The sequence below is a fragment of the Manis javanica genome, chromosome 3, assembly GCF_040802235.1.
Source record: "Manis javanica isolate MJ-LG chromosome 3, MJ_LKY, whole genome shotgun sequence".
NCBI lineage: Eukaryota > Metazoa > Chordata > Mammalia > Pholidota > Manidae > Manis > Manis javanica.
The window spans coordinates 176,997,360-177,025,289 of NC_133158.1; the positions used below are offsets into that span (position 1 = coordinate 176,997,360).

The 27,930-nt window shown below is 36.8% G+C and overlaps 1 protein-coding gene across 1 annotated transcript in view; it reads right to left on the bottom strand.

Annotated features, from left to right (window-relative positions):
• TOPAZ1 (testis and ovary specific TOPAZ 1) overlaps positions 1-27,930 on the bottom strand; it is a 141,547-nt gene that overhangs the window by 22,155 nt on the left and 91,462 nt on the right. Inside the window, exons 12-16 of the mRNA XM_073232452.1 lie at positions 27,751-27,866; positions 6,823-6,889; positions 5,598-5,772; positions 2,308-2,408; positions 387-552 (exon numbers count right to left, since the gene is read on the bottom strand). Of these exons, the coding sequence (XP_073088553.1) occupies positions 387-552; positions 2,308-2,408; positions 5,598-5,772; positions 6,823-6,889; positions 27,751-27,866 (625 nt within the window). The remainder of the gene's footprint in view (positions 1-386; positions 553-2,307; positions 2,409-5,597; positions 5,773-6,822; positions 6,890-27,750; positions 27,867-27,930) is intronic.

Sequence of the window (27,930 nt, forward strand, 5' to 3'; positions counted from 1 at the left end):
CATTTGAATCCAGCCTCCACTCCTTATTTGTAACGTCTTTTTAGGCAAATTCCTTAGTGCCCCCAACAACGTTTTTTTTTAATCCACACAAAAGAAAAGGTTGTAGTAATTCTAGACTCATAGGGTTTCTATGAAGACTAATTGAGATAATACAGGTAAAGCATTTAGTATGGTGCCAAGCCCAAAGGAAGAACTACCTTTTCAACAAAGGTTCATACAATTTCTTCTTAAAGTTAGGTTAGTGCTCTCCTTTCATTTTACACAACCCCACATGATTGCTAGGATTTAAACCAAATTACCAATCACAATCAATATAAACAAGGTAATTACATAGACAAGAATTTATAACAACAAATTATTTTATGCTTGCATATATCAGAACTTACCCCTTAGTACCCAAATGGCACCATCTAGGCTTCCACTTTTTAGAAAAATTTCTGCTGCAATATTCACAATTTGACACCTTGGTGCTAACTTCTCGGGTCCTGTAAGTCCCTTTAAACTTGTAAAATGTATTTTTAATTCATAGAGTTTATCTAAGACCTTTCTTCCCTAGAGTAAAAATAAAGGATGCAATTGACTATCAATCATACAGAGTATTACAAAGATAGAAAAGTCACTGATACATACAAGCCAACTATCAATAGGAATCATCATTCTAGACTGAGAGTTCTCAAACTACTCCAAGACTCCTTCCTTAAGCCCTTCCTGCTCACCACCAAGATGGAAGGGGAAGGGGAACAAGCAGGGCTTTGTGGCACATTAGCCAACCCGGCTGCCAGCCTCCTCCAGCAGTATATAAAACTCCCTTCATGTGTTTCATATATCTGGCTTCTGCTAAAGATTTCACCTGGCAAAAGGATTTCACACCTCAATGTGGACAACTACTGATAATAAGTTTTCACACTTCTGTTGATTACCAAAATCCAGAAGTGAGAAACAGTGAAAATGATAATTCATTATCAAATTTAGATAAAGAATGATAGTGGGGAAACAAAGGATAAAATTGTTGCCTAAAAATTGTTTCTTTGATTCAAGAGACTATTTCATATAGTCCCTAGATAAGATTATCTCTAGTCTGGACATCAGAAATTGGATGTATATTATTTTATATCAGGGGTCAACAAACTTCTATAAATGTCCAGATAGTAAAACACTTAGGCTTTGCAGGTCACCTTTGGTCAGCTGTACATTTTTCAGTTGTTGTTGTATTAAATTTCTAATTCTTTAAAAATGTAAAAAATATTCTCAGGTCTCAAGACCAAAACAGGTGTGGGCCAGATTTGGCCCTTAGTTTATGGACCCTTGTTTTATATTATGTTCTATGCTATTTTGAGTCAGATGCATTATTACCACATCAAGGTACTTTCAATCTGACTATATAATGAGTGCATTTTTCAAGAGATAGCTTTAATTTATTTCAATGGTTTTACTTTTGTATTCAAATAAGAATAAGTATCATTAAAAAATTCCTACTGTATAAGATAATAAATAAAATATTTGTTCTAAATAAGATACTGACAAATTTTAATTAAAATATAGGTAAGCCTCCTCAGTTAAATTATTTCTAGGTAAAAATGGAAATAACATTATGACCCAGTAATTCCACTTCTGGGTATTTACCTGAAGAAAACAAAATCACTCATTCAAAAAGATATATCGACTCCTATTGTAGGTGTGCTATCTGCAATAGCCAAAATATGGAAGCAACCTAAATATTCATTGATAGATGAATGGATAAAATAGATGTGGTATATATATATATACAATGGACTATTACTGCCATAAAAAGAATGAAATCTGGCCATTCGTGATAAAATGGATGGACCTAGAGGGCAAGTGAAATAAATGAGAGAAAGACAAATGATTTCACTTCTAAGTAGAATCTAAAAAAAAAAGAACAAAACAGAAACAGACTCATAAATAATAGAGAACAAACTGGTGGTTGCCACAGGGGTGGGGATGGGGTGGTGGTGAAATAGGTGAAGAGGATAATTTATAAGGTAAGTTTGTCATGGGGATGCAAATGCTGCACAGGGAATATAGTCAGTAATATTGTAATCTCTCTGCATGGTGACCACTTCCTAAGTGTTTTCTACACTGAGATTCTACACAGAGCCAGTCTCATGCCACCTCCTTTCCACATTTGCCTAATACTCCATCTAATTATTCACTTAGTAGTCTAGAACTCCTTTTGTCACTTGTAATGATTATTAGCAAATTCCTAATTTGCACAGTTAACTGATATACCATTCAAAATGTAAAATTAACACTATACCAAGCTGAAACAAACATTTAATAAAGTACCTTGGACCACTGCAACAGCTTGTGATAGAAGTACATAACACTGATTCCGATTCTTCCCAGAAAAGCTTTATCTACTTCACTGTTTTGTGGACCTTTGGTAACTGAAACACAAAGTAGGCATATAAGAAAAAAAGTGAGAACAGTCACTTAAAATGACGGCAAAGGTAAATTAATGGGGAATTATTGATAATACCACAAAGACCAATGTCAGCAAACTGCAGCCTGTGGGTGAAATATGGCTTGTGGCCTGTTTTTGTATACCTGTGAGCTAAGAATGATTTTTCTATTTTTAAAGGGTTGTTTGAAAAGAGAAGAAAGAAAAAGAAAAAGAGCAAAGCAAAGCAAAGTAAAACTGTGACACAGATCATATGTGGTATGAGCAAAGCCTAAAAGATTTACTGTTTGGTCCTTCACAGAAAAAGTTTGCTGACTCCTGACAAAGAATATAGCAGTGAAGAGCTCATGTCAAAAATAAGTCTCAAGAATATATGAATTTGGGATCATACACCATGACCAAGTGGGATTCATCCCAGGGAAGCAAGGATGGTACAACATTCGAAAATCCATCAACATCATCCACCACATCAACAAAAAGAAGGACAAAAACCACATGATCATCTCCATAGATGCAGAAAAAGCATTTGACAAAATTCAACATCCATTTATGATAAAAACTCTCAACAAAATGGGCATAAAGGGCAAGTACCTCAACATAATAAAGGCCATATATGACAAACCCACAGCCAACATCATACTGAACAGCGAGAGGCTGAAAGCTTTCCCTCTGAGATCAGGAACAAGACAGGGACTCCCACTCTCCCCACTGTTATTTAACATAGTACTACAGGTCCTAGCCATGGCAATTAGAAAAAACAAAGAAATACAAGGCATCCAAATTGGTAAAGAAGAAGTTAAACTGTCACTATTTGCAGATGACATGATATTGTACATAAAAAAACCCTAAAGACTCCACTCCAAAACTGCTAGAACTGATATCGGAATACAGCAAAGTTGCAGGATACAAAATCAACACACAGAAATGTGTGGCTTTCCTATACACTAACAATGAACTAATAGAAAGAGAAATCAGGAAAACAACTCCATTCACAATTGCAGCAAAAAGAATAAAATATCTAAGAATAAACCTAACCAAGGAAGTGAAAGACCTATGACCTGAAAACTATAAGACACTCTTAAGAGAAATTAAAGAGGTCACTAACAAATGGAAACTCATCCCATGCTCTTGGCTAGGAAGAATTAGTATCATCAAAATGGCCATCCTGCCCAAAGCAATATACAGATTTGATGCAATCCCTATCAAATTACCAACAACATTCTTCAATGAACTGGAACCAATAGTTCAAAAATTCATATGGAAACACCAAGGACCCTGAATAGCCAAAGTAATCCTGGGAAGGAAGAATAAAGAGGGGGGGATCTCGATCCCCAACTTCAAGCTCTACTACAAAGCCATAGTAATCAAGACAGTTTGGTAGTGGCACAAGAACAGAGCCACAGACCAATGGAACAGAACAGAGACTCCAGACGTTAACCCAAATATATATGGTCAAATAATATGATAAAGGAGCCATGGACATACAATGGGGAAATGACAGTCTCTTCAACAGATGGTGCTGGCAAAACTGGACAGCTACTTCTAAGAGATGAAACTGGACCATTGTCTAACCCCATACACAAAAGTAAATTCGAAATGGATCAAAGACCTGAATGTAAGTCATGAAACCATAAAACTCTTAGAAAAAAACATAGGCAAAAATCTCTTGGACATAAACATGAGTGACTTCTTCATGAACATATCTCCCCGGGCAAGGGAAACAAAAGCAAAAATGAACAAGTGGGACTATATCAAGCTGAAAACCTTCTGTACAGCAAAGGACACCATCAATAGAACAAAAAGGTACCCTACAGTATGGGAGAATATATTCATAAATGACAAATCCGATAAAGGGTTGACATCCAAAATATATAGAGTCACGCACCTCAACAAACAAAAAAGCAAATAATCCAATTAAAAAATGGGCAGAGGAGCTGAATAGACAGTTCTCCAAAGAATAAATTAAGACACACGAAAAGATGCTCCACATTGCTAGTCATCAGAGAAATGCAAATTAAAACCACAATGAGATATCACCTCACACCAGTAAGGATGGCTACCATCCAAAAGACACACAACAACAAATGTTGGTGAGGTTGTGGAGAAAGGGGAGCCCTCCTACACTGCTGGTGGGAATGTAAATTAGTTCAACCATTGTGGAAAGCAGTATGGAGGTTCCTCAAAAAGCTCAAAATAGACATACCATTTGACTCAGGAATTACACTACTAGGTATTTTCCCTAAGAATGCAGCAGCGCAGTTTGAAAAAGACAGATGCACACCTATGTTTATCGCAGCACTATTTACAATAGCCAAGAAATGGAAGCATTCTAAGTGTTCATCAGTAGATGAATGGATAAAGAAGATGTGGTACATATACACAATGGAATATTATTCAGCCATAAGAAGAAAACAAATCCTACCATTTGCAACAACATGGATGGAGTTGGAGGGTATTATGCTCTGTGAAATAAGCCAGGCAGAGAAAGACAAGTACCAAATGATTTCACTCATATGTGGAGGATAAGAACAAAGAAAAACTGAAGGAACAAAACAGCAGAAGAATCACAGAACCCAAGCAAGGTTCAGGGACTGGGGAGGATGGGTGGGAAGGGAGGGATAAGGGCAGGGAAAATGAAAGGGGGCATTATGATTAGCATGTATAATGGGGGGGGGGCATGGGGAGGGCTGTGTAACACAGAGAAGAGAGTACAATTCTACAGCATCTTACTAAGCTGATGGACATTGACTGTACTGGGGTGTGTGTGGGGGACTTGGTTAAGGGGGAGCCTTGTAAACATAATGTTCTTCATGTAATTGTACATTAATGATTACAACAACAACAACAACTATATATATGAATTTGTTAACTTGTAATAGTGAAGACAGTAACAACTTTAGAGATTCAAAAATTTAAGTGCTCCCATATAATTTGCTAACAACGGTGATATCAATCTGAATGAAAAGAAAAATAACATGAAATATCTGATATTAAAACACCTTATATCATTATACTCTGACAACAATAAATAGATAGGAAAACTTAGGAAAAGAAGAAAAAGTATCTAAAAGTTGTGATATTATTTTCGGCATGGAAAATAAGAGCTTTACATTCCAGTTAACAATACTGCTGCACACTAACACACAATACTCAGACCAAAATCGTGACATTTTACCTGTTTCAGCAAATTCACAAAATGGTACACTTGGTCTCTTGTCTTCACAGACTTTTGTTAGTGTTTCGGCAATACAAGCACAAAATCTCTGGAAATCTGCAAAGTTTTCACAGCTCATTTTTATGTTAATGTATAAACTTCCCAATTTGGTCCAGTCACCTTTTTCTTTACAATGCTACCAGAATTATTAAAAACAAAACAAAACAAGAGAAAGCTGTCATTTATGCAAAAACATTATGGGGTAGGCATATGTAGGATTCGATATACAAATACTAGTAAGTACAATCTTTGCAAATCTTATCAACTTTCTGACAAGTGTTAGGACATCAATAACCTGCTACTGTATGATCTGCTTTTCTGACTACAGCAAAGCCTCTATAAATTAGAAATGGCAATGTATATTTGTTTTAATTATCTGGTTTCTAATATACTTGATGATGTCACCCTGAAACCTGAAACGCACAGTGGAGATAAATTTTGATGATTTACTGAAACAGATAATTAGGAGCATCTGTTGCTGCAGAAATAATATTTTTTTTATTACATTTAGTGGCTGCATATTACTATTACTTGGCCATTTATGATTTGGGGCCTGCATGTCATTTTGGACATTACATTTCTTTTATAAAAGGTGCTACCAAGTAAATTTCAGTAAACTTACTATTTTCCTATTATTTTCTTTTATAAATTAAGAGTTTTTCACATCAACAATTGTTCCACGAATATAAATATTAACTAAAACAAGGCCAACAATTATAAGATGAGTATAAAATGATCTAAGTTAAAAAGTAAAATCATCTTGCAAGTCTTTTTCTTATACTCTAAATGCTTAGAGAGGGCACACTGATCTTAGCTTTCCCCTCTCATTTCACATACTGCAGCCATCCATGGATCAGAACAAGAAAGACAACTTTCCTGTGCACTTAAGTGAGTCTGCCCAGAGACAATTAAAGGCTAAACTTTAGATTATTATACTTTAACATAAGTTAATTTTGAAACTGAACAACTATTCCAGAATTATTTTTAGGATAGTCCACAACTCTAGAAATTATGTTTACATTTCAAAGTATTAAAGGAATATTAAAGTTCTTTTACTTATGGACTTTCTTTATGTAACAGCCACATTTCTAAAACTTTTCCTAAAATACGGTTACTACTCAAAGTTTCTCATTCTTATTGGTTATCATGGATCCCAGCAATTTATTTAAAAAAATACGTATCATACCTCCATTTCATTCAAGGCTGAATCTAAATCACACTTCCAGTTCTTTTTAAATTGCCTCATTTGCAACCTTTAACAACAGAAAAGCATTAATTATGTTCATCCCCCAAAAGTCACTATTGCTTCTCATTCATTTGTTCTATAGTTTATACCTGAGAGATTGGGGAAAAAAGAATGCAGTAATCCACTATAAAAATTCTTTAGAGCTAAAGAAAATGGCAAATGCATAGATACCTATCTCACACTATTTCCCCCCATAAATCACAGGCAAAAGAGGGGAAAAAAACAAACTGTATGAAACCATTAAGTGCAGTGTAACTTGGAGGAAAAGAATGAAAAGCTTCAAAATAATTGTGAAAAAAAAAGAAAAAATTAAATCCTAGGACCTGATCTCTACTGCTCCCACTCCACTCTCATTTCTCCACAATGACCTGTGGCAAGCAGACAGACCAAAAACAAAGCAAAAGAATCTGTGTGGCACAATCAAAAGGTAAACTACCAGAGGGAAAATATTACCACAAATACTAAGTCCACACTACGCCTGAAAATGCCTTAAAAAAAAAAAAGTGTCTGAGTGACTGTAATGGGGTATGTGGGGGGGACTTGATAATAGGGGGAGTCTAGTAACCATAATGTTATTCAAGTAATTGTACATTAATCATATAAAAAAAACACAATGTTATCCAAAAATAAATAAATAGACGAACAAATGAACGAATAAATAAATAAATAATCTGCCTTGTGGGGTGGGGAGTAAATAAGTGTCTGGGTATATTAAAACACAGACCACACAGAAAGAACTTTTAAGTTTGTGTGATTTAAAGAAGGCATTCTGTGAAATGCACAGATTCTGGGGCAGAAAAATAGACAAACATGACAACTAGAATGAGAAAAAGAAGAAAAAGGGAATAGGGTGCCATTTAACTGACTATTGCATAAAAGTCAACTATGGTGTCAATTTTGGCAATCAGTCCCAATGTTCTATAAATTATTCCAGAGCATTGAAAAGGAAAGACAACTTCCTAATTCCTTTCATGAACCAAGTATAACATTAACACCTAACTAAAAACAATTTCTTAATTCCTTTCATGAAGCAAATATAATATCAATACCTAACTAAAGACAGAGCAAAGAAAACTAAGAATGATATCACTCATAATGGTGATGCAAAACACCAGATAAAATATTAACAAACAAATCAGTTTTACAAGATGAAGAGTTATGAGGGACAGGTGGTGGTGGCAGTTGCACAACAATCTGAATGAATTTAATACCAATGAAATGTACACTTAGAAATGATAAAAAGGGTAAACTTTATATTATGTGTATTTATCACCATAAAAATTTTTTTAAATATTGAAAAACAGAACGAAGACCATCTTAAGAAAATAATACACCATGGCAAAGTGGTATTCAAGTGGTATTTGAAGAATGCAAGGTAATTCAGTATTAGAAAATCCATCATATTAACAGATCAAAGGAAAAAATAATTTTTATCATAATAGATAATAAAAAAGACTGATAAAATTCAACATCAGGAAAGAGGTGCTAAACATGACGGTGTGAGTAGGGTGGTAGAAATCTCCTCCCAAAACCATAAACATTTTTGAAAGTACAGCAAATACAACTATTCCTAAGAGACCAGAAGATCCAGTACAACAGCCAGGCTACATCTACATCTGCAAAAACTCAGCATCCCACAAAAAAGGGTAAGATACAAAGCTGTGACCGGAGCACTGCCACCACCCCAGCTCACCAGCAGGAGGAAAGGAGTCAGAGTGGGAAGGGAGTGGAAGCACAGGACCGCAAATAACCAGCCCTAGTAATCTGCATTGGGAGCACAGACACACATCACATGCTATACTGGATACTGGAGAAATGGAAAAGTAAAATCTGAGACAGAAACTGGGCAGGTCCCCACAGTCAGCTCCCCTGGGACAAAAGAAAAACCAGCACTTTAAAGTCTTAAAGGGAAAAGGGTTTAACAAATCATCCTGGTGCAGCGAGCGCACCAGGCTGGGAATCTTGAGGAACTTCAGGTGCCTAATCCCCTGCGTGGCAATGAAGCCCCTCATGGTGATAAGCAGCCTGCCATTCATTCCCCCCTGCCGGTGCTCCAAGCAAACCGGCTGACCTGCCAGTGTTGTGAAGCAACCAGGGAGCAGCCCCGCCCAGAGCAACCACACAGAGTCTTGTCTCAGGACAGGAGGAAGAAGCCGTGCAAGTTCCGGAAGGCATGAAAGGGTGCCGTTCAGCTAGAGGGTATTATGCTCAGTGAAATAAGCCAGGCGGAGAAAGACAAGTACCAAATGATTTCACTCATATGTGGAGTATAAGAACAAATAAAAACTGAAGGAACAAAACAGCAGCAGAATCACAGAACCCAAGAATGGGCTAACAGTTAACAAAGGGAAAGGGACTGGGGAGGATGGGGTGGAAGGGAGGGATAAGGGTGGGGAAAAAGAAAGGGGGCATTATGATTAGCATGTATAGTGTGGAGGGGCATGGGGAGGGCTGTGCAACACAGAGAAGACAAGTAGTGATTTTATAGCATCTTACTATGCTGATGGACAGTGACCGTAACGGGGTATGTTGGGGGGACTTGGTGATGGGGGAGTCTAGTAAACATAATGTTCCTCATGTAATTGTAGATTAATAATACCAAAAGAAAAAAAAATCATAAAGGAAGATAGCAAGAGGAAGAAAGGAATAAAAGACTACAAAAGAGCCAGAAAACAACAAAACAGCAGTAGTAAATCCTTACCTATCAATTATTACTTTAAATGTAAATGGATCAAATTCTCCAGTCAAAAGATACAGAGTTGCTGAATGGATTAAAAAACATCACCCATTAAAGATGGCGGTGTGAGAGGTGAGACAGAGACTTCCACCTAAAACTATATAATATGAAAATATAATTAATACAACTAATCCTGAGAGAGCAACAGGAAAGAGGGCTGCGTCAGACTGCATACACCTGGTGAAAAGAGCAAACCTCACAGAACAGAGTAAGTAACAAAGCAGGACCCAAGTCCTTCCCCCAACTTAGCTCACCAGTGGGAGGAAGTGAAACTGAGCAGGGAGGAAGTGGAGGCCTAGGACTGCTGAATACCTAACTCCGGAGATCTGCTCTCGGAGCACAGGCAGAATTCCTGGACAGACTGAGATTCCAGCCACTTGTGGAAAGCAGGGATCCATATCTGGCTGCTCTGGGAAAAAAGCTTATACTTGTGTGCTTGGCCCACTGGTTCAGGCAGTGGAGACAGGCATAGCAGCCGGGAAGCAGGAAAGAGCTCTTTCCAACCCCCAGCCATGAATACCACTCAACTGTGACCCCTGACATTGCTTCAGGGGCTGAGCAGCTCAAGAGTAGAGCTTCTGGACACTAGAGGGCACCATATACAAATATGAAGTACCAAAGGAAAATGGTCCAGAGTAAAATTATTAATATAACTCCTGAGAAAGATTTAAATGACATGGACCTCATAACTCTTCCTGAAAGGGAGTTCAAAATAAAAATCATTAACATGCTAATGGAGGTACAGAAAGATATTCAAGAACTCGGGAATGAATTCCAGTCGGAGATCCAATCATTGAGGAGTAAAATGGAGGGTACTAAAAGCAGATTTGATACAGTGGAGGTGACGATAAATTAAACAGAAACTAGAGAAGAGGAATATAAAGAAGCTGAGGCACAGAGAGAAAAAAGGATCTCCAAGAATGAAAGAATATTGGGTGATCCAAACAGAACAATATTCACATTATAGGGATACCAGAAGAAGAAGAAAGAGAGAAAGGGATAGAAAGTGTCTTTCAGGAGGTAATTGCTGAAAACTACCCCAATCTGGGGAAGGGGACAGCCTCTCAGGTCATGGAGATCCACAGATCTCCCAACACAAGGGACCCAAGGAAGACAACACCAAGACATATAGTAATTAAAATGGCAAAGATCTAGGATAAGGACAGACTATTAAAAGCAGCCAGAGACAGAAATAAGATCACATACAAAGGAAAGCCCATCAGGCTATCATCAGACTTCTCAGCAGAAACCTTACAGGCCAGAAGGGAGTGGCATGATGTATTTAATGCCATGAAGCAGAAGGGCCTGGAACCATGATTACTTTATCTGGCAAGATTATCACTTAAATTTGAAGGAGGAATTAAACAATTTCCAGATAAGCAAAAGCTGAGAGAATTTACCCCCCACAAATCATCTCTACAGTCTATTTTGGAGGGACTGCTATAGATGGAAGTGTTCCTAAGGTGGAATAGCTGTTACTAGAGGTAATAAAACCACAGTAAAGAAAGTAGAACAGCTAATTACTAAGCAAATGCAAAATTAAATTAACTATCCTCAAAGTCAATCAAGGGACACACAAGCACCACAGAATATGATACCTAATATATAAAGAATGGAGGAGGAAGAAAAAGAAAAAGAAAAGAACCTTTATATTGTGTTTCTAATAGCATATTAAGTGAAGTAAGTTAGACTCTTGGATAGTAAGGAAGTAAACCTTGAACCTTTGGTAATCACGAAACTAAAGCCTGCGATGGCAATAAGTACATCCTTATCTATAATCACCCTAAAAGTAAATGGACTGAATGCACCAATCAAAAGACACAGTGTCATTGAATGGATAAGAAAACAAGACCGATCTATATGCTGCCTATAAGAAACTCACTTTAAAGACATACACAGACTAAAAGTGAAGGGATGGAAAACATATTTCATGCAACCAATAGAGAGAAAAAAGCAGGAGTTGCAGTATTTGTATCAGACAAAATAGACTTCATAACAAAGAAAGTCATGAGAGACAAAGAAGGACATTACATAATGATAAAGGGGTCAATCCAACAAGAAGATATAACCATTATGAATATCTATGCTCCCAACACAGGAGCACCTACATATGTGAAACAAATACTAACTGAATTAAAAGGGGAAAAAGAATGCAATGCATTCATTCTAGGAGACTTCAGCATTCCACTCACTCTGAAGGACAGATCAACCAGAAAGAAAATAAGTAAGGAGACAGAGTCATTGAACAACACATTAAAACACCTAATTACAATAACACATAATAGACATCTACAGAAGTCTATACTCAACAGCAGGATACACATTCTTCTCAAGTGTACATGGAACATTTTCAGGAATAGATCATATACTAGATCACAAAAAGAGCCTTGGTAAATTCAAAAAGATTGAAATTGTAACAACCAGTTCCCTCAGACCATAAGGGTATGAAGCTAGAAATAAATTATGCAAAGAAAATGAAAAATCCGAGAAACACATGGAGGATTCAGAACATGCTCTTAAATAACCAATGGATCAATGACTAAATAAAAACAGAGATCAAACAATATATGGAGACAAATGACAACAATAATTCAACACCGCAAAACTTTTGGGACACAGCCAAGACCGTGCTAAGAGGAAAGTATATTGCAATACAGGCCTACCTGAGGAAAGAAGAAAACAATCCCAGATAAACAGTCTAAACTCACAATTAATAAAACTAGAAAAAGAAGAACAAATGGGACCCAAAGTCAGTAGAAGGAGGGACATAATAAAGATTAAGAGCAATAATAAATAAAATCAAGAAGAATAAAACAATAGAAAGAATCAATGAAACCAAGAGCTGGTTGTTTGAGAAAATAAAATAGATAAATCTCTACCCAGACTTACCAAGAAAAAAAGAGAGTCTACAAACATAAACAGAATCAGAAATGAGAAAGGGAAAATTAAGGACACCACAGAAATACAAAGAATTATTAGAGAATACTATGAAGAATTATATGATAACAAACCTAGAAGAAATGGACAACTTCCTAGAAAAATACAACCTTCCAATGTTGACTAAGGAAGAAACAGAAAATCTGAACAGTCCAATTACCAGCAACAAAATTGAATCGGTAATCAAAAAACTACCTAATAACAAATCCCTGGACCTGATGGCTTCACTACTGAATTTTACCAAACATTTAGTGAAGACCGAATACCCATTCTCTTTAAAGTTTTCCAAAGAGTAGAAGAAAAGGCAATACTTCCAAATGCATTCTATGAGGCCAGCTTCACTCTAAATCCACAACCAGGCAAAGATACCACAAGAAAAGAAAATTACAGACCAATATCCCTGATGAACATAGATGCAAAAATACTCAAAATACTAGCAAACTGAAATAAAAAATAGATCAAAAAGATCATCCATCATGATCAAGTAGGATTTATTTCAGGGATGAAAGGACAGTACAACATTCAAAAATCCATTAACATTATCCACCACATCAACAAAAAGGACAAAAACCACATGATCATCTCCATAGATGCTGAAAAAGCATTTGACAAAATTCAACATGCATTCATGATAAAAACTCTCAACAAAATGGGTGCAGAGGGCAAGTGCCTCAACATAATAAAGGCCATATACGGCAAACCCACAGCCAACATTATACTGAACAGCGAGAAGCTGAAAGCTTTTCCTTAAAGATTGGGAACAAGACAAGGATGCCCACTTTCCCCACTTCTATTCAACATAGTACTGTGGTCCTAGCCATGGTAATCAGACAACACAAAGAAATAAAAGGCATCCAGATTGGCAAGGAAGAAGTTAAACTGTCCCTGTTTGCAGATGGCATGAAATTGCACATAAAAAACCCTAAAGAATCCATTCAAAAACTACTAGATCTAGTATCTGAATTCAGCAAAGTTGCAGGATACAAAATTAATACACAGAAATCTTTGGCATTCCGATACACTAACAATGAACTAGCAGATAGAGAAATCAGGAAAACAATTCCATTCACAGTTGCATCAAAAAGAATAAAATACCTAGGAATAAACCTAACCAAGGAAGTGAAAGATCTATATACCCTGAAAACTACAAGACACTCTTCAGAGAAATTAAAGAAGATACCAATAAATGGAAACACATCCCATGCTCATGAATAGGAAGCATTAATATTGTCAAAATGGCCATCCTGCCTAAAGCAATCTATAGATTCAATGCAATTCCTATCAAAATACCAACAGCATTCTTCGATGAACTAGAGAAAATCATTATAAAATTCATACGGAACCACAAAAGACCTCGAATAGCAAAATGAATTCTGAGAAGGAAGAATACAGCTAGGGGCATTACACTCCCCAACTTCAAGCTCTACTACTTCAAGCCACAGTAATCAAGACAATTTGGTACTGGCACAAGAACAAACCCATAGACCAATGGAACAGACTAGAGAGCCCTGATGTAAACCCAACCATATATGGTCAATTAATATATGATAAATGAGCCATGTAATGGGGTTGGCAAAATTGGACAGATACTTGCAAGAGAATGAAACTGGATTATTGTTTAACCACGTACACAAAAGTAAACGAATTGGATCAAAGACTTGAATGTAAGTCATGAAACCATAAAACTCTTAGAAGACAACATAGGCAAACATCTACTGAATATAAGCATGAGCAACTTCTTCCTGAACACATGTCCTCGAGAAAAGGAAACAAAACAAAAATGAACTCATAGGACTACATCAAACTATGAAGTTTCTGTATAGCAAAGGACACCATCAACAGAACAAAGAGGCATCCTACCGTATAGGAGAATATATTTGAAAATGACATATCTGACAGGGGTTAACATCCAAAATATATAAAGAACTCACATGCCTTAACACCCAAAAAGCAAATAACCCAATTAATAAATAGGCAGAGGATATGAAGAGACACTTCTCCAAAGAAGAAATTCAGACGGCCAACAGACATGAAAAGATGCTCCTCATTACTAATCATCAGGGAAATGCAAATTAAAACCACAGTGAGACATCACACCAGTAAGGATGGCCAGCATCAAAAAAACTAAGAACAACAAATGCTGGGGAGGATGTGGAGAAAGGGGAACCCTCCTACACTGCTGGTGGGAATATAAACTAGTTCAACCATTGTGGAAAGCAATATGGAGGTTCCTCAAAAAATTAAAAATAGAAATACCATTTGACCCAGGAATCCCACTCCTTGGAATTTACCCAAAGAATACAACTTCTAAGATTCAAAAAGATGTATACACCCCTATGTTTATTGCAGCACTTTTTACAATAGTCAAGATATGGAAGCAACCTAAGTGTCCATCAGTAGATGAATGGATAAAGAAGATGTAGTACATATACACAATAGAATACTATTCAGCCATAAGAAAGAAACAAATCCTACAATTTGCAACAACATGGATGGAGCTGGGGGACGTTATGCTCAGTGAAATAAGCCAGGCAGAGAAAGGCAAATGCCAAATTATTTCCCTCATTTGTGGAGTATAACAACGAAGCAAAACTGAAGGAACAAAATAGTAGCAGACTCAGATAATCCAAGAAGGAACTAGTGGTTACCAAAGGGGAGGGGTGCGGGAGGGTGGGTGGGGAGGGAGGGAGAAGAGGATTGAGGGGTATTATGTTTAGTACGCATGGTGTGGGGGATCACGGGGAAAATAGTGTAGCACAGAGAAGGCACATAGTGGATCTGTGGCATCTTGCTGCACTGATGGACAGTGATTGCATTGGGGTGTGAGGGGGGACTTGATAATATGGGTAAATGTAGTAACCACATTGTTTTTTCATGTGAAACCTTCATAAGAGTGTATATCAATCACACCTCAATAAAAATTTCAAAAAAAAAGATGTAGTAAGGGGGTATATGGAATATCAAAACAAGAAGGAAATCCTGCCTTTGCAACAATATGAATGGATCTGAAGGTATTATGCTCAGTGAAATAAGTCAAACAAAGAAATAGACAAATATCATGTGACCTCACTTATACATATAAGTAACAAGAAATTTATATTAAAATGTTTATATAAGAAATAATTTTTTAAAAATTTTAAGTGAGGTATATACCAATTATATATTAAAAACAAGAATATTAAGTAAGGCTAATGAGGTGAATTCTGTGAATATACATGTAAGTATTGGTAAGAATTAGAAACCTAAGAATATATGTAACTTCTGGGAAAATATTAATACACTAATGAAGATATGAAAATGGAAGGAGACAGATCAAATACATTTCAAGCATGAGATATATCTAATATTTTGTCACTTGCCTAAATTAGTTTGGTTTTAATTAGTCAAAATTTTAAATATACCAGAGTAGCATCCTGCCAAAGCTAAACTTTTAAAAAATATTGAGAGTAATAGTACCTTCAGTGATACAATTTTTAACACCTTGACATGATTGCAGATTCAATAAAAATATTAAATCTCAAAATAAAAAAAACAAAAACACCCAACTATGTGCTGTCTGTACGAGATTCACTTCAGCTGTAGGGATGTACATGGGCTGAAAGTGAAGGGATGGAAAAAAAGATATTTCATGTAAATGGAAACCAAAAGAGGTCAGACTATACTTTTATCAGAAAAACTACACTTTAAGTAACAAGAGACAAAGGACATTATAAAATGATAATGGAACCAATTAAGAGGCTGTAGCAATTATATAGACACAACATCTAAGCAGCAAAATATGTAAAACAAGTATTAACAAATCTAATAGGAGAAATAAACACCAATGTAAAAAAGTAAGACCTCAGTATTCCACTTTCAAGTGTGGATATAGCATTCAGATAGAAAATAAGTAAGGAAGCAATGGATTTGAATACACCTCAGACCGAGTCTGACAAGCCAACAGCAGCAGAATACAGTCTTCTCAGCACACGCGGAACATTCTCAGGATAGAACACATTAGGTCACAGAACAAGTCAACAGATTTAAGAAGACTGAAATCATATAAAGTTATTATTGAAGAAGATATGAACTCATATTAAATATGAAACTAGAAATCAGCAACCGGAAAGAAACTGGAAAAGCCACAAATACGTGAAAATTAAACAACATACTCCTGAACAACCAATGGGTCAAAGAATAAATCAAGAAGGAAATCAGAACATCTTGAACAAATGAAAATGAAAACACAAACTTAGGTAATATAGCAAAAGCAGTTCTAAGATTAAATATATAGTGATAAATGCCTACATTAAGAAAAACAAAAGCTCTTGAACAACCCACCTATAGTTACACCTCAAGGAATTGGACAGAGAACGAACTAACTTCAGTGTTAACAGGAAGAAGGAAGTAATAAAGATCAGAACTGAAATACAGAATGCAAACACAATATAGAAGATGAACAAAACTAATAGTTGGTTTTTGAAAAAATAAAACTGACAAGCCTTTAGCTATAGTAAAAAAGAGGAGGCTCTAATTAAATCAGAACTGAAAGAGGCAACATTATAACTGATAGCCCAGAAATATAAAGGATCTTAAGAGACTACTATGAACAATCACATGTCAATATAATGGAAAATGTAGAATTAGATAAATTCGAAGAAACATACAATTTTCCAAGTCTGAATCATGAAGAGATAGGAAATTTGAACACACCAATCATGAGTAAGATTCATTAAGCAATCAAAAACTCCCAACAAAGGAAATCCCAGGAACAGATGGTAGCACTAATGAATTTTTTTTTCTTCTATGGTGTTCAGGGCTCTATGACTCTGAACATGCTAAAAACATCTAAATTGTCTATTTTTAATGGTCGGTTTCTATACTTTTTTTTTTGGTATCATTATTCTACAATTACATGAGGAACATTATGTTTACTAGACTACCCCCATCACCAAGTTCCCCCCACCAACCCCATTACAAACACTGTCCATCAGTGTAATAAGATGCGTAGAAGCACTACTTGTCTTCTCTGTATTGCACAGCCCTCCCCACGCACCCCCCCCACATTATACATGCTAATCGTAATGCTCCCTTTCTTCCCCCTCAAGCCCCCTTACCCCTCCCTTCCAACCCATCCTCTCCAGTCCCTTTCCCTTTGTTAACTGTTAGTCCATTCTTGGGTTCTGTGATTCTGCTGCTGTTCTGTTCCTTCAGTTTTTATTTGTTCTTATACTCCACATATGACTGAAATCATTTGGTACATGTCTTTCTCCGCCTGGCTTATTTCACTGAGCTTAATACCCTGTAGCTCCATCCATGTTGTTGCAAATGGTAGGATTTGTTTTCTTCTTATGACTGAATAATATTCCATTGTGTATATGTACCACATCTTCTTTATCCACTCATCTACTGATGGACACTTAGGTTGCTTCCATTTCTTGGCTATTGTAAACAGTGTTGTGATAAACACAGGGGTGCATCTGTCTTTTTCAAACTGCGCTGCTGCATTCCTAGCGTAAATTCCTAGAAGTGGAATTCCTGGGTCAAATGGTGTGTCTATTTTGAGCTTTTTGAGGAACCTCCATACTGCTTTCCACAATGGTTGAACTAGTTTACATTCCCACCAGCAGTGTAGGAGGGTACCCCTTTCTCCACATCCTCGCAAACATTTGTTGGTGTTTGTCTTTTGGATGGTGGTGATCTGTACTGGTGTGAGGTGATATCTCATTGTGGTTTTAATTTGCATTTCTCTGATGACTAGCGTTGTGGAGCATCTTTTCATGTGTCTGTTGCCCATCTTAATTTCTTCTTTGGAGAACTGTCTGTGCAGCTCCTCTGACCATTTTTTTAATTGGATTATTTGCTTTTTGTTTGTTGAGGTGCATGAGTTTTTATATATTTTGGATATCAACCTGTTATTGGATCTGTCATTTATGAATATATTCTCCCATACTGTAGGATGCCTTTTTGTTCTATTGGTGGTGTCCTTTGCTGTACAGAAGGTTTTCAGCTTGATATAGTCCCACTTGTTCATTTTTGCTTTTGTTTCCCTTGCCCGGGAAGATATGTTCATGAAGAAGTTGCTCATGTTTATGTCCAAGAGATTTTTGCCTGTTTTTTTCTAAGAGTTTTATGGTTTCATGGCTTACATTCAGATCTTTGATCCATTTCAAATTTACTCTTGTGTATGGGGTTAGACAGTGATCCAGTTTCATTCTCTTACATGTAGCTGTTCAGTTTTGCCAACACCAGCTGTTGAAGAGGCTGCCATTTCCCCATTGTATGTCCATGGCTCCTTTATAACATATTAATTGACTGTATATGTTTGGGTTAATATCTGGACTCTATTCTGTTCCACTCGTCTGTGGCTCTGTTCTTGTGCCAGTATGAAATTGTCTTGATTACTGTGACTTTGAAGTAGAGCTTGAAGTTGGGAAGTGAGATGCCCCCTGCTTTATTCTTCCTTTTCAGGATTGCTTTGCCTTTTCGGGTCTTTTGTGGTTCCATATGAATTTTAAAACTATTTGTTCCAGTTCGTTGAAGAATTCTATTGGTATTTTGATAGGCATTGCACTGAATTTGTAGATTGCTTTAGGCAGGATGGCCGTTTTGACAATATTAATTCTTCGTAGCCAAGAGCATGGAATGAGTTTCCATTTGTTAGTGTCCCCTTTAATTTCTCTTAAGAGTGTCTTGTAGTTTTCAGGGTATAGGTCTTTCACTTCCTTGGTTAGGTTTATTCCTAGGTGTTTTATTCTTTTTGATGGAATTGTGAATGGAACTGTTTTCCTGATTTCTCTTTCTGTTAGTTCATTGTTAGTTTATAGGAAAGCAACAGATTTCTGTGTATTAATTTTGTATCCTGCAACTTTGCTGAATTCAGACAGTAGTTCTAGTAGTTTTGGAATGGAGTCTTTAGGGTTTTTTATGTACAATATCATGTCATCTGCAGATAGTGACAGTTTGACTTCTTCTTTAGCAATCTGGATGCCTTGTATTTCTTTGTTTTGCCTGATTGCTGTGGGTACGACCTCCAGTAATACGTTGAATAACAGTGGGGAGAGTGGGCATCCTTGTCTTGTTCCCAATCTTAGAGGAAAAGCTTTCAGCTTCTCGCTGTTAAGTATGATGTTGGCTGTGGGTATGTCGTATATGGCCTTTATTATGTTTAGATACTTGCCCTGTATACCCATTTTGTTGAGAGGTTTTATCATGAATTGATGTTGTATTCTGTCAAAGCTTTTTCAGTGTCTATGGAAGTGATCATGTGGTTTCTGTCCTTTTTATTGATGTGGTGGATGACGTTGATGGATTTTCGAATGTTGTACCATCCTTGCATCCCTGGGATGAATCCCACTTGGTCATGGTGTATGATCCCCTTGATGTATTATTGAATTCAGTTGCTAATATTTTGTTGAGTATTTTTGCATCTATGTTCATCATGGATATTGGTCTGTAATTTTCTTTTTTTGTGATGTCTTTGCCTGGTTGTGGTATTAGAGTGATGCTGGCTTCATAGAATGAGTTGGAAGTATTCCCTCCTCTAGTATTTTCTGGAAAACTTTAAGGAGGATGGGTATTAGGTCTTCACTAAATGTCTGATAAAATATATCAGGGAGTCCATCTGGCCCAGGGGTTTTGTTCTTGGGTAGTTTTTTGATTACTGATTCAATTTCTTTGCTGGTAATTGGTCTGTTTAGATTTCTGTTTCTTCCTTGTTCAATCTTGGAATGTTGTATTTTTCTAGGAAGTTGTCCATTTCTTCTAGGTGTTCCAGCTTGTTAGCATATATATTTTCATAGTATTCTCTAATAATTTTTTGTATTTCTGTGGGGTCCGTCATGATTTTTCCTTTCTCATTTCCGATTCTGCTGATGTGTGTAGATTCTCTTTTTCTCTTAATAAGTGTGGCTAAGGGCTTATCTATTTTATTTTGTCAAAGTACCAGCTCTTGGTTTCATTAATTTTTTCTATTGTTTCATTATTCTCAATTTTATTTATTTCTTCTCTGATCTTTATTATATCCCTCTTTCTGCTGACTTTGGGCCTCATTTTTCTTTTTCCAGTTTCAATTATTGTGATGTTAAACAATTCATTTGGGATTGTTCTTCCTCCTTTAAGTAGGCCTGGATTGCTATATACTTTCCTCTTAGAACTGCCTTTGCTGCGTCCCACAGAAGTTTGGGCTTTATGCTGTCATTGTCATTTGTGTCCATATATTGCTTGATCTGTTTTAATTTGGTCACTGATCCATTGATTATTTAGAAGCATGTTGTTAAGCCTCCATGTGTTTGTGAGCATTTTTGTTTTCTTTGTACAATTTATTTCTATTTTTATACCTTTGTGGTCTGACAAGTTTGTTGGTAGAATTTCAGTCTTTTTGAATTTACTGAGGCTCTTTTTGTGGCCTAGTATGTTGTCTATTCTGGAAAAAATTTCATGTGCACTTGAGAAGAAGTGTATACTGCTGCTTTTGGGTGTAGAACTCTGTAGCTGTCTGTTAAGTTCATCTGTTCTAGTGTGTTTTTCAGTGCCTCTGTGTCCTTACTGATTTTCTGTCTGGTTGATCTGTCCTTTGGAGTGAGTGGTGTGTTCAAGTTTCCTAGAATGAATGCATTGCATTTTATTTCCTCCTTTAATTCTGTTAGTATTTGTTTCACATATGGTGCTCCACATATCCTCTTGCTGGACTGACCCCTTTATCATTATGTAATGTCCTTCCTTTATCTCTTATTACTTTCTTTGCTTTTAAGTCTATTTTGTGTGATACAAGTACTGCAACACCTGCTTTTTTCTCCCTGTTGTTTGCATGAAATATCTTTTTCCACCCCTTGACTTTTAGTCTGTGTATGTCTTTGGGTGTGAGGTAAGACTCTTGTAAGCAGCATATAGATGGGTCTTGCTTTTTTATCCATTCTGTTACTCTGTGTCTTTTGATTGGTGCATTTAGTCCATTTACATTTGGGGTGATTATTGAAAGATATGTACTTATTGCCATTGCAGGCTTTAGATTCATGGTTATCAAAGGTTCAAGGGTAACTTCTTTACTATCTAGCCATCTAACTTAACTCTCTTATTAAGCTATTATAAGCACAGTCTTTATATGTGCTTCTTTATTTCTCTCCCTTCTTATTCCTCCTCCTCCATTCTTTATATGTTAGGTGTTCTATTCTGTTCTCCTTGTGTTTCCTTTGACTGCTTTTGTGAGTAGTTGATTGTATTTGTTGCCTTTAGTTAGTATTTGATTGGTCTGCTTCCTTTGCTGTGATTTTATTTTCTCTGTTGACATCTATTTAGCCTTAGGAGTGCTTCCATCCAGAGCAGTCCCTTTAAAATATCCTGTAGAAGTGGTTTGTGAGAGGCAAATTCCCTCAACTTTTGTTTGTCTGGGAATTGTTTAATCCCTCCTTCATATTTAAATAATTGTGCTGGATACAGTATTCTTGGTTCAAGGCCCTTCTGTTTCATTGCATTAAATATATCATGCCATTTTCTTTTGGTTTGTAAGGTTTCTGTTCAGAAGTCTGATGATAGCCTGATGGGTTTTCTTTCGCAGTTGACCTTTTTTCTCTCTCTGGCTGCCTTTAATACTCTGTTCTTGTCTTTGATCTTTGCCATTTTAATTATTATATGTCTTGGTGTTGTCCTCCTTGGGTCCCTTGTGTCAGTTCTGTGGGCCTCCATGGTCTGAGAAACTATTTCCTCCCCCCAGTTTGGGGCAGTTTTCAGCTATTATTTCTTCAAATACACTTTCTATGCCTTTTTTTCTCTCTTCTTCTTCTGATACCCCTATAATGTGAATATTGTTCCATTTGGATTGGTCACACAGTTCTCTTAGTATTCTTTCATTCCTGGAGATCCTTTTGTCTCTCTGCCTCAGCTTCTCTGTGTTCCTGTTCTCTAATTTCTATTACATTAACAGCCTCTTGCACCTCATCCAGTCTGCTCTTAAGTCCTTCCAGAGATTGTTTTATTTCTGTATTCTCCCTCCCTACTTGCTCCTTTAGCTCTTGCATATTTCTCTGCAGGTCCATCAGCATGGTTATGACATTTGTTTTGAGTTCTTTTTTACAAGATTGGTTAAATCTATCTCCTCAGGCCCTCTCTCGGGGGTTGTCTGGATAATTCTGTACTGGACGAAATTCTTCTGCCTTTTCATGGTGATAGAGGTAGCTGTAGGCAGGTAGCGCATGTCTCAGCTGGGAGAACAAAGTCCTTTCCTGCTTGCTGGTCGCCTTGCCCTTCTCTGCTGCCTGTGTCGGTCACCTGCACTCCTGGAGCAGCCTCTGGATTAATCCCCTAAGCTGCCGTAGTTGGAGTTGCCGTCAGGGTAGCCCAGAGCCCTGCAGGGAATGGCAGGTGCACCAGGTGTGCTCCCCTGCAAGAGGGGTGCCCCTTCGCATCTTGCCCCGGTTTCTTCTGCCTGCGCCACGTAGCTGCATGTTGGCGGCGGCCTTTGGGTCTGGCCCGGCCGGCTGCTGCTCCTCAGCCAATCGACAGCTGCTGTGCGCATGCACAGCCACTCTCGGGCTGCTCCTCCGCTCTCAGGCTACTGGGCCGCTGTGTCAGGGGCCACCCCAGCCAGGGGAACAACTGGCAGGGTGCTTATTGACTTGAGGGGCTTCAGAGCTGTGCTGCCTCCCTGGGGATTAGGGCACCTGGAGTTCCTTGGGGTTCCCAGCTGCTGGGCTGAGTTTGCTGGGATGATTCCATCCAGCTGTGAAGTCTGTGCCCTTTAAGACTTTCAAAAAGCATTTGCTTTTCTGTCATCCCAGGGAAGCCGGCTGCGGGGACCTGCTTGCAGATTTTGCTTTTCCATTTCTCTACTATCCAGCACACCATGCAATGTGTATCTGTGCTCCTGGTGCAGATTACTAGAGCTGGTTGTTTAGTAGTCCTGAGCTTTCACTCCCTGTCCTCTCCGACTCCTCTCCTCCCACTGGGGTGCTGGTGTGGGGGTGGGGGCACTCGGGTCCCACCGGGCCACGGCTTGTATCTTATCCCCTTCCTGAGATGCTGATTTCTCGCAGATGTAGCCTGGCTGCTGTACTGTATCCACTGGTCTCTCTTTTAGGAACGGTTGTATGTTGTAGTTTCAAAAATATATATGGTTTTGCGAGATTTCTGCTGCCCTACTCATGTTGCCATCTTGGCTCCTCCTTGTGATTTGCTTTTATAGTCAATAGATTTGTCTATTTTATGCTTTTCATTCTATCAGTTTTGCTTCACATATTTTGAAACTGTTTGGTGCATATGCATTTAGGATTATTAACTCTTCTTGGTGAATTGACCATTTTATCATTATGAAGTGTTCCTCTTTGTCCTTGGTAATTTTCTTTGCTCCAAAGTGTAGTCTATCTAATATTAATATAGCCACTCATGTTGCTTTTAGAACCAATGTTTGCATAGTATACTGTTTTCCATCGTTTGACTTTTAACCTCCCTGTATCTTTATATTGGACATGAATTTCTAATACAGAACATATAGTTAGATCATGCATGCTTTTATATACACTCAGCCAACTACTGACCTTTAATTGTAATTAGAACATTTACATTTAAAGTAATTATTGATGTTAAAGCTTAATTCTATCATTTATTATCTGTTTGCTGTTTGTTTCCTCTGTTTCCCCTTATCTTCTTTTGTGGTTACTTTAACACTTTAGCAATTCCGTTTTGATTATCTTTAGTATTTTGAGTATCTTCTTTGTACAGCTGTTCAGTGGTTGCACTACTGTACTTATCTTTTAACCTAGCAATCCCAATTCTAGAAATGTAACATGAAAATATACCTCCAACAATACATATACCCCAGGTTATTCATTGCTTCATCATTTTTATTGTAAAATATCGGGGACAACTTGAATACTCATACATTGTCTAAAAGACCTACAATATGTCCAGACAATGGAGTACTACTTTGCATTTATACAAGAAAAAAAGATGAATTTCTCTACGAACTGGTTTCTAGGATACTGCTTAAGTGAACAAAAATAGCAGTTGAGAAGAGTATTACTGTATGTTACACACTTTATGTAAGAAAGAAGTCACTAGGAAAAAAAAAAAAAATATATATATATATATATATCTGTTCATTATAAGGATAAATCAGAAACTAAAAGACTGGTTACCTCCTGGTAGTAAAGGGGTAGAAAGGAGGGACTGGAACTGAGGGGATAGGATAAGAAGGAGGAGCATTTCTCACTGCATACTTTTTAGTATATCTCTGACTCTCAGAATAAAAAGTAATGTTTCATATACTTCCTTAAATAATTAAAACTAACTAGGATTTGGGAGAACTGAAACATAGCTTATTAATATGAACTCATGTTTTAGTAAACATACAAATAAATATATTTTGTGTGTATGTTTTCATATACATATACACATATATTTCCTATACATGTGTATGTGCATTTATTTACATATATTCATATACATAATACATATATTTCCTATCCGAGTCCACTGAGACCTGATTGCAATGACACTGCAGCAGCAATGAGCGCATTCAATCTTGGTTTTTAAATACCATTCTCCAATAAAAGGAACCTGAATTCCTTGGAGAAGTGGTTGTTGCTAGTGTTAGGGCACAGGAAACAGAAGATGTGACATAAACAACTTTGTGGCTCCAAAGAATAAGAAAGTGGTAGAAAATGAAGAAAACATGATAAAAGAGTGTAAAAACCAATCTGAAGGAATTCCCAAAGGTCAAATCTGGAGCAATTTGAGCAACGACATAAATAAGGTAGTGTTAAATTTGAATTATATACTGGGCAAAAACCATAGTAGTAGCTGAGCCACAGGAAAGATCCATTGATGAATACTAAAAGTAATGTATAGAGGTTTGGGGAGAAACAGGATTAATGCATAATACTTAAATCTTTTTTCTAAGATATATATTTACAAAAGAACAGTAACTTTACAGTGCAGAAACCTTCCAGATAACATTTCAATTAAGTGAGTAAGGTTAAATTAAACAGTAGTAAGATATACTGACACCATATACGATCTACTACAATGCACTGGGATCTGTGGTTCCTTAATAGATTCATACCAAAGCTTATTTCCTGGTTTTGATAATTCCACTATTATTATGTAGGATGTAAACATGAAAGGAAGCCAGATAAAGGGTATATGGGAAGTCTCTATACTGATTTTTGCAATATTTCTGTAAACCTGAAATTATTTCAGAAATAAAAAATTTTTAAAAAGCTATTAAATGTATGTTAACCAATTTCCTAGATTAGACATACCTGAATTCTCACTGATGTCTTGAAAGTAAATGTTAGAATTCTTTATAGCAGGCTTATCTGCTGAAAGTGAAAGTCTTTCAGTTGAACTATAAACTACCTCATTATCAAAAAGTGTGAGCATCCCTTAAAATTTCCTGAGTTCAGAAAAGAGTAATTATTTGAAAGAGGATTAGGAAATTCAAATATAAAATAATAAATAGTAAAATATTTTTCCTCCTACCTAGAGGCCAGGTCTACTTCCCCACCCACAAACCACATCCTTAACTACCCACAGTTATTTTCCTATTCTCTCCTTCATCAAATAGGTCACCAATATTAATACCTCCTAAAAATACTAAATAATTGTTTTGAAGTTAGAGTATAGGAAGGGGTAGAGTATATAAGGATATAGTTTTCAAAATCAGGAGCTGTAACATGAACTGCAAAAATATTTGTAAAACTGTAAAAATTTGAAAACTGAGGCAGATTTGTTCTGGAGTCTTCCTATATCAAGAGACTCTTTTCCCAATCAATGAATGAAGGGTGGAGATGTGCTGCTGTCCCAGACACAAGGGTATATACTGCTGCTCCTCTTGAACCTGGATGCATACACTTCCTTGTGCCAGCAGCTACTGAATCTGGCAGGAGACTAACTGCTGCTAGCCATCTGAACCCTTTGCCATAGCTGCCACTACTCAAAATGTGAAGTTTTAGCATGTGGCTTGGGACGAATGACTTGATGTCTGGACGAAAATACCAACGCATCTTACTTATAAATGGACTATATCCCAGAACTCTATGCTAGACAAATTACATTTTTCTCACAAAAATTTATTTCCTAGGTAGTCCCAACAATCTGTTTAACTTAGTATTATTTTCATAGACAACATAAATATTATTGTCAGTAGTTAAAGAGATTTTAAAAAATCATAGAACTTGAAGAACTCAAATGTATCTTCAATGCCAGTGCTTGAAGGAAGTAGTACTACTTGGTAAAATTGCTGCAATTATCTGTGCATACCACAGCATCCAGGGCACTAGAGCTAACAGAGTTCCCACAGATTATTTTAAATTTTCAACTGGCTTCTGTCAGACGCTATCAAACTACTACTATTAACTTGTTTGGGTCTAACTACTTAATAAATGGGACTACTAACGCATTTCTTTTGGCCTGTGGACACTATGAACCAAGAAAGTTTAAACCTCTGTATTAAAGGATAATGAGAAATGAGAGTTAACAGCTGTGGAAGCTCTCTGAAGAAACTTTCTGGATATTCTCAAGGAATTTGGTGGCTGATAATATTTGTACTTTTAGCAAAGCTGATTTCATTAAAAAGAAGTTATGGTTCATTTAAATATTTACAGTTTGTATTCTTTTATCTATGTAATAGTTTAATAAAAATTTTTATAAAAATCATGGCTTCCTCTTTCTCAATACAGGTATATTATGGTACTACTCTTATAATTATCATAGGTTTTTTAAAGAAGGCCTCTGGAGGCCCATACGCTGAATAAAGAAAGAATGAAGGACAGGCATTAAAATATTTTACTTAGCTAACATGACAAGAAGTGAAAGAGAAAAAAGAATTAAAGTGATTTACATACATATGAGAGTGCGTTAAATGAATTAAGTATACAGCTGTGAAACAGAGGATAAAAGACATTCCTTTTACACTTGATGTGCCAGATACTGAGATGAAAGCAGGTACTAGAAATATTTGGTGAGGCTGGGCAGAATGGCTGGCTAGAAGAAGCTGAGTAAAGACGATGTGAGGACACAACCGAACCAAGACATCCGAGAAATACTTAACAGTGGGCAACTATCTAGATGTTCGGACATATGAACAGTGATAAGTGCTTTGCCTTCATCCTTCATCTGTGTGTGTGTGTGTGTGCGCGCGCGTGTGTGCGTGTGCACGTGCGTGCGTGTCTATAGATGTATATATATAGTTTGGCCTTAACTGTAATGGTTTTTCTTACCTGGATTCCAAACCCAGAACTGCAGTTATTTCTTGTTTGGAAGCCTGTACTTGGTATAAAAGTTTAGCAATGTAGTTAAGGTGTTCTGGGTCAAACACCATCCCAGCTTCAATAAGCTGTAGAAAAGAAAAAAAAAGGCAGTCATTCTTATGAAAACCTAAGAGTTAAAAACCTAAGAGT